The 8,281-nt window shown below is 49.8% G+C and overlaps 1 protein-coding gene across 1 annotated transcript in view; it reads right to left on the reverse strand.

Moving 5' to 3' along the window:
- Positions 1–1,251: 1,251 nt before the first annotated feature.
- COG4 (component of oligomeric golgi complex 4) overlaps positions 1,252–8,281 on the reverse strand; it is a 30,840-nt gene continuing 23,810 nt past the window's right edge. Inside the window, exons 14-19 of the mRNA XM_015419813.1 lie at positions 7,852–7,968; positions 6,911–7,003; positions 5,022–5,105; positions 3,792–3,893; positions 2,289–2,417; positions 1,252–1,914 (exon numbers count right to left, since the gene is read on the reverse strand). Of these exons, the coding sequence (XP_015275299.1) occupies positions 1,780–1,914; positions 2,289–2,417; positions 3,792–3,893; positions 5,022–5,105; positions 6,911–7,003; positions 7,852–7,968 (660 nt within the window). The 3' untranslated portion in view covers positions 1,252–1,779. The remainder of the gene's footprint in view (positions 1,915–2,288; positions 2,418–3,791; positions 3,894–5,021; positions 5,106–6,910; positions 7,004–7,851; positions 7,969–8,281) is intronic.

Raw genomic sequence — 8,281 nt, forward strand, 5'->3', positions numbered from 1 at the left:
AACTAATATACTAACACACAGGATGACAACAGGCAAGTGAGGCCAGTGTGTATATGAACACAAAGAAGTCAGGCCGGCCCGAACTCCCTTTGTGCCCTCTTCATGAGTGTGAGGAGAGTGCAGCCCCTTCCCGGATTTGTTCTCCAACCTTCCCACATCACTTTAGGTGGGCTTTGGGACTGTTTTTCTACCATATGGGAAATATACATGTGCAGTCACCTCCTTCCTGCAGATTATATGTCAGGATGCTTCGGAGAATCGGAAACTGCGCGCTATCAAGTGAAGTCACCGCTCCACCTAGCCCAGTGTGGTCTGACAGGCCGTGGCTCTCCAGGATCTCAGGCAGAGAAAGGCTTTTTGTGGTACAGAGAGTGGAGCCTGAACTTGGGACTTTGCACGTACAGAGCAGGTGGCTCAACCACTGAGCCATGGCTCAGATCCAGAGAGAGCCATATGGTTTTAGGGATGCCAGCCTCCAGATGGGACCTGGTGATCCCCCCTGAATTACAGCTCATCTCCAGACTAGACTTAGAGGGGACATGATTGCTGTCTTCAAATATCTGAAGGGCTGTCATGTAGAAGATGGAGCAGATCTATTCTCTCTTGCTCCGGATTGTAAGACTAGATCTAATGGGTGGAAATTACAAGGGAGTCGTTGCTGGCTAAATATCAGGAGAAACTTCCTAACTGTAAGAGTGGCTGAGCAATGGAACAGACTGCCTCGGGAGGTGGTGGATGCTCCTTCGCTGGACGTTTTCAAGCGGAGGCTGGACGACCATCTTTCGGGTATGGTGTAGGGCTATCTTTCGGCCATGCTCCTGCAGAGTGCAGGGGGTTGGACTAGATGACCTGCAAGGTCCCTTCCAACTCTTAACATTCTATGATTCTATGACGAGAGATCAGTTCCCCTGGGAAAAAAATGAATGCTTTGGAGGGTGGACTCAATGGCCTTGTGCCCCACTGAGGTTCCTGTCCTCCCCAGGCTCCACCTCCCAAATCTCCAGGAATTTCCCAACCTGGATTGGGCAACCCTACCCCCACCCCAGGAGCTGGGGGACCTGGCAAGCCGGAATGGTTTCCTTAACTCTCAAGGGAGCACATCTGAGCACTTGGGATCTGAAGGATGATCGAAGCATATGGTGTGTTCCTGTTGCTACTTGGAAGGTGAAGAACGATCTGCATGTGCGTTTTTTTGTAAGGAAGGCAGCCAGCTAGAACTGAGGCGCTGGCAGCTCAGAGAAGGATGGATGGTTCATATTGACGAGAGGGGAGGTGGGGAGACACAGACAATCTTTCTGCGCCCTGTAGAAAGTGTGGGTGTCACACAAGAGAGCCGTCTCAAAGATGCGCCTGCCGCAGTCCACGCGGCCCCCTTGTCCAAACGCAAGCTCTTTTCCAGTACGACAAATGTACTATTAGCTCGCTGCCACTAACACGCAAACTGGCATGGAATCAGGACACTGGTTTCTGTGGAGCTAGTATGACGTATGGTGCGTACAGCATGGAAATGGCAGCACGCATATTAACAGGCAGATGACCAAAGCCGAAATCTATCAGAACTATTATTTAATGCCTGCCCTACTATATCTGAGAGCATCTGAGTTTCACAGTGTTCAGCACGGAAGAGCAGGAGCCTTCATTTCTCGTAAGGAACGAGGAATCAGCTGGGCCTCCCAACGACTGGTTAGGAGATGACTTGGGATCCACCTCTTGATTCTTCCCAGCAGCCTGTACTAACAGGATTGAGTTTCGGGCCCTGCGGGGAGACGTTCCAGGTGGCTACAAGCGCAGCCGCTTGATATCTTCACTGCGGAAGTCGATTCGGAGGGCCAGCACTTGACGCACCTCAGCTGGAGTAAGACGCCAGGTCAACGGGCCCGAGTTTGGCCCCCAGTAGTCCAAAATCTCAGTCACCTGAAAAAAAGAAATGGAAAAGCAAGGCTATGAAAGCGGCAGAAGAAGAGAGAGGGCTGTGCCACCCAAAAGATGCAGAGGGGCACGGTGAGGAGGCACCAAACCTACTAGTGGTGCTCCAGAAACCACCTTTGTGACATTTGGCTGAGTCAGATGCTAGCCTCCGTGAGAGGCACCAATTAGAGACAAGTGAGGAATAGGCACTCTCCCTGTGCTCAAAAACACATGCTCTTCAGCCAGTCTGAAACCCAGCCAGCATGTGTTGTGGAAGGCCTCGGATACTAAAGGCGCGTGTCCATATTTGGGACCTGAATGCTGCCCCAATCCCTCCCTCCCCCAACCCAGTGCTTGCAGACAGCAAAAGCTGGCCTTACTCTTTCCAGGTTGAGGATGGTCGCCATCTGGGAGAGGCGAGCAAATTTGTCACGGATGGTCCAGGTCGTCACCGTGGTGAGGTAGGCAATCAGAGATCGCAGCTCTTTGTCAAACTGCAGGCCACCAAGCTGGGGAAACAAAGGGGCACCCTCTTCAGAAAACATCCCCCCTCCACTTCAAGGAAAGGAACTTGTGATGGGCAAGGGAAGCAGCTGGGCTTCTTTGCAAAAGGAAGCTAAAATGACCACCCTCTGTTGCTCCTCTTGGCTCAAACTATGCAATGGCACAATTAAGCCTCTGTGTGCAGTTTTGCTCACCACGATACTCCTCCTGCTTCCCAGGTGACATTCACAAACCACTCGGAATGTTCTTTTACTAGGACAAGTAAAACAAGGAAACTGGGAAGCAGTGGCTGTTGATGAGCAAGAAGATGAAGGGGTCACATAGACGGATAATCCTCCAGATCTTTGCTCTCAGTGGGCCTAGAAACTTGGTTTTAATTTTAAACCTGAGACCTTCAGAACCCATAATTCATTTATTCACAAAGATGCATTGAATACAGATCTTCAGCCATTCTTTCTCTCTCATACACATATGGATGTCACCATGCTCTGTAGTTGTGTATGCCTTCCATGAAGGTGTCTCTGAGGAGTATTCAGCATAAATTATGTCAATTAAACAAAACTTTAAAATATCTTCCGGTGTTGTAAGGGTTTTCTGAAGTACATTTTTGAAAAGGAAAGACAGGGGCAAGGATGGCATAGGAGCAAGGCCTAAACCGTGGACAGGGACGGGAAGATGAGCAGTAGGCAGAGCCAGGGCCACTGAAGGCCTGCCCAGTCTCCTTCCAAAACCAGTTCCAAACGATTATTTTCTAAGTGTGAAGGAAAGAGAAAGTCCTCAACACATATGATGATCTCGGTGCCTGTACAGCACAGAGATCACAGTCTTAAGCCCCAGTCTTTTCAGGGCCAGGCTGGTCTCTCTGCCTATTAGCATCATCATCAAAATCTATATCCTGCCTTCATCCCCTCATCAGGCCCACCAAGGCAGCTAACAGGTTTATACATCATAAACACATGTCTTCTATAGCTGGCAGAAGATGGCAACGGAAGCGGATTCGCTAAGCTGGCACAACCCTGCTAGCCCTCTGAGAGCCAGAGGCAGCACTCTGCATTTTTACATCTGAAGCAGAAGCACCAAACTATTTTCTACCCCATCAACTCTCCCCTGGAGCACAGAGTTGGAGATTGGAGGCAGGAAAACGGACCTTTCAGCCTCCTTCGATTTTACTGCCCTGTAACAACTGCTTAAAAGTGTCACTTCATGGGAAAGCTGACCCAGATTCAGAGGGCTGACAAAGGACAGCCAGCAACACCGGCCAAAGAGTGATGGCCGAACGGTGATTCCTAGAACCACCGGATGGCTCTGCAGGGGCAGATGTCCACCCACAAGCTCTTCCCGACCCTTCCCATGGAGTCCGGGGAGCAGCCTCCACTTACCCGGCTGAATGTGGACTTGAGAACCACCTTCTCCATCTCAATGGCAATGAGTGTGGTCATCAGGCTGGTCAGGCTGTCGTAGATCACCAGCGAGAGTCCCACCTGCAGACAGAGAAGGCGACATCGGTCTTGACGGTGCAATACTGCACGGTGTGGAGGAGTTAAGTAAGAACAACGGCCTCCCTTTGGGAACAGGTGTACACAAAGGCTGGGACTCTCTGCAGCCACAAGGGGCTCAGAAACTTTGTACATTCTGCAGTGTGGGACGGTTTCCATGGCCAGCTCCTCCTCATCTTTGGGGTGGCTAAAAGCACAAACCGGGGCAGAGGCTGCGGTGCGGCAGTTCCACGGGATTGTAGGGGGAAGGCGGTCCAAGGGCAGGTGACAGAAAAGGGCAGGGGCGGACAGACCTTGGCAAGCATGATTCAAGAGCTTAAGGTAGGGAGGTAGGTAAGCGAGACCAAGGAGGACAGGACTCAAGTGAAGGCACCACCGCCTGCTGAGCCAGGACCCCACCCGAGGCCTTGGCAGGTCCCACAGATCTCTCAAAGCCTCAGGGCTGACTCTTGTCTTGGGGAGACGCCCTCATGAGCTGGAGACCCAGAGTCCAACTTCCAGAGTAGAGTCAGTGTCAACAGAACTCACTACCAGAGGGAAACCAGGAGCCATTGGGTGAATGACTCCTTCTCACCAGTGGGAAGAAGCGGAGGGAGCCATGGTCTGTGCAATGTCGCTCATGCTGTGGGTGGCAAGTGGGCTAGCCTTGCCCTCCAGATCTTGCTGTCCACTTTCTGAAGGGTGGAAGTTCACCGAGTATACTGTGGCCAGCAAGGAAGGACCTTTTCCCAAGCAGTCTTACCTCCCCCCCACCCTGAGAAGCACAGGGTAAAAGCCACCGCCGAAGAGAATCAAGCAGGCCCGTAGCTACAGTGGGGCACATTGGGGCCTGGCCCCCTGACTTACCACCAAGGCCCCCCCCCAACTTCCCATCCAGCCCAGGCGCTCCTTTGGGTGTGTGTGTGTGGGGGGGTGCCCCCTGACTTATTTAAAGGCCTCCCAAATTAAAAAAATCCTGGCTACGGCCTGGACTCAAGAGGGGCTAAGGCCTGTTCATTCTCCCACCAGCAAAGTGGAACGGTGCAGCATCTCCTGAGGGAAGTTCAGTGGAACTGCTGGAGGGGAAGCCCTTCACGTCTGACCTGACTGATTCCCTCAGGGACCCAAACAGACCTTGAACTCTGCCATTTGCTGCTCCAGGTTAAGGATGAACTGCTGGACCCAGGGGTCGTTGGCTTCGTAGTCGTTGAACTCTTCCTAAAATGGGAACAGAATGCAGAGGAGGACTTCACCAGCTCATTGGGTTTTCAGGCACTGTACTGTGTGGTATAGTGGTTAAGAGCGTCAGACCAGGATCTAGGAGACCCAAGTTTGAATCCCTGCTCTACCACGGAAGCTTGATAGGTGACCTCAGGCCAGTTACTCTAAGTCCACCCTGTCTCACAGGGGAGTGGCGAGGATAAAATGGAGGAGAGGGGAACAATGTGGGTCCCCACTGGGGAAAAAGAAGGGTATAAACGAAGTAAAATAAAATTAAAGTTAAATTCATCGGCTCCTGACAAACCGTTACTCCTTCACTCTCAAGACGCCCCATTTCCCTCAGCAGGGAGCTGCTATAAGGGAGGCAGACTGCCAATGATTAGTTTTAACACAAGTCCTTCATGCTGGGGGAATCAAACGGGAAGCACAACCTGCTGACGCGTAAAGCAAAAAGTCTGCCGGTTCCATGATGGGCCATCAGTCACCTGTCTGCGTAACTCAACATTCCTTTCAGTCCATCAGTTTCTAGTTTCCACCTTGGTTAAGATGCCCCGCCTACCTGCTTGTTCTTCTCTACCTTGCCTGCTCCTTCACCAACCTTTTTGGCCCTTCATCCACCTCTCCTTACTTGCCCAGAGGTCCTGTAGCCTCAGTGAGGATGTGTGTAGGCCTTGTATCACTTGCACAGATCAGGTGGCTTGAGGGGCATGCGGAAGAGCTGCCGTTTGAACAACGGCTGTTCTGATCTTGATGTCTGATCAAACATTTGACTGAAAGGGTCTTTCTTTCTTTCTTTCTTTCTTTCTTTCTTTCTTTCTTTCTTTCTTTCTTTCTTTCTTTCTTTCTTTCTTTCTTTCTTTCTTTCTTTCTTTCTTTCTTTCAAAATTGTCCTGTGTTAGCTACCTTGAGCTTTAGGCAAAGGTGGGGTTGGATGTTTTAATAAAGAAGTCAAAAAGAAAGAGGACCCTCCAGAGCCTCAAAGCACAGGAGGCGACACCCAACGTCTCCTAGTTAAGATCCTTTAACGGGAGATTCCAGGGACTGAAGCGGGGAGATTCTGCATGGAAATGGCTGCTCCAGGGGAAAGTGGCTTTTTACAAATAACAAGCCCAAGGAGGTAAAAAATCACCACTGGAGATGGACAAGCAAGCAATATAAGGAAACCTGTTCGCGTAACTGAAACTACACAGTTCCATGTTACTGAGAATTAACATGTTGATTAGTGATCTTTCTGCAGCCCAAATACTGGTTCTGAGTCCTTTATCAGGGGGTGGCACACGTTCATGAGCTCTCACAACAAGTAATAATTATACACAGGAAGACCCTGCCCAATTGTTTTAGTGCGTGGACATAAATCTATGCATGGATCCCACACGGATTCCTGGCAACTGTCGATTTCTATTATTTACCTTTTTTGCAAAGCATCTCTAAGAAGCCCTTGAAAATCTTTGCCTGACATTCTCTTTAGGTATTGATTATGCCAGCATCCCACTGACCTCTCTGACATCCCTTAATGTAAAGATTTCATTTTCTTTTGTAAAGAGCTGCATTTGTTTCCAGACTGAACCAACATTTGGCTCTGGAGCCGTCAGTGGCAGACCCCTGACCTAGACACACATACCATTACCTGCCCCATTCCGCAATTTTCGTGACAAATAAGAAACGAATGCACCCTGGCACACTGCCCTACAGCTTTAAGTGTTTTAGATCCCTCTGTAAGCTGGGAAGACACAAGGTGTGTGCTACCGCATCCCCTCTCTGTGCTAGCCAAGTGTTTCTGAAGTGCAAGGAGCTGGACTTACCTCCTCGATGTTGTGAGAGACAGAGAGGAAGAGATTGATCCAAGGCTTCACCTGTGGTTTGATAGCCGAGTTGGTGAGCTCGTTTAGGCCTTCCTGGAGGCGAGATGGGGAATGTGCTTGTTATAAACACAAGAACCAGAGGGCTCCTAAAGCCCTCAAATCAAATCAAATTTATTGTTACAGTCAATGACCAGTACACTCAATCATTTTACATAAAAACGTTTGAATAATAGATATGAGATAAAACCAACAGTGGCATACTTAAATTTTAAAAACTGTGACTATAACATAGAGATAAAATAAGACAGCCGTAACATTTGTGTATAATTTAGATAAAAGATTAGAAAATCTAACTGCCATGCATTTTACGCTCCTTGTGTACCTGGGCACAAAATCTAGCCACCTGTCTTGTTGTCTTGTGGTTCCTGCCAGACAGCCCTCTAACAGTGACAACAGGACAGCCATCTCACGGAATCTGGGAGTCCTCTGGCTGAAAAAGAGCCACAACCAAGGGACCTGGGAACTCTTGATTTACAATCTTGACAAACACACAGACTTCTCAGTGAATGTCTGGACTGAACAATGAACTTGACTGCAGACTGGACACTACTAGGCTACAAGAGAAAGTAAAAGTAGACCCTTTTCTTGTGGGAAGGTAAAATCTGCACCTGTTGCCACATTCTGTGCCATCTGAGCATTCCTCTAGCACCTCAGTGTGGAGTCTACAGGGTGCAGGTGGCCTGTGGCTACTGGCCTTGCCAGTATGAGGCAGAGGCTGTCTTGCACATCCCCTGGACTGAAGCAACTAGAAGGAAAACGAGGTCAGGATCCCTCAGCTACCGCCACTGCTGGCCTCATTCCATGCTAAACGTCAGCCTAGAGGCAGCTCTCTCCTGATGACTACCTTGCCTCAAGGGCTATGGGCAACACTTGAAGCTTACCTGCAGCAGGTCCCGAAACTTGTGAGAGATGGCAGCCATGTCAGAGAGGCAGCTGTCAATCTTGGGCTGTGCTTGCTCCCCCCCAAAGCCCTGCTGAAGCAGCTTTGCACAGTCGCTCTGCACAGAAGCACAAATCCAGGGGCCACTGAGAATCAGCAACAGGAACTGGTCTCTCAACCAAAAGATGTAGGCCAAGCATGAAGCAGGTTGAATTAGCCAAACCAAGAGCCAGTGTGGAGTAGCCATTACAGTGTTAACTAGCATCTTCTAGACCCAGGTTTGAATCTCCACTCTGCCCTGGAAGCATGCTGGGTAACCTTGGGGGGACAGTCACACACTTGCAGTCTCACCGACCTCACAGGGTTGTTGTGAGAATAAAATGGGGGAAAGGAGAACACTGTAACCTGCTTTGAGTACACACTAGGGAAAG

Source organism: Gekko japonicus, unplaced genomic scaffold (genome assembly GCF_001447785.1).
Source record: "Gekko japonicus isolate JY-2015 unplaced genomic scaffold, Gekko_japonicus_V1.1 scaffold2543, whole genome shotgun sequence".
Classification (NCBI taxonomy): domain Eukaryota; kingdom Metazoa; phylum Chordata; class Lepidosauria; order Squamata; family Gekkonidae; genus Gekko; species Gekko japonicus.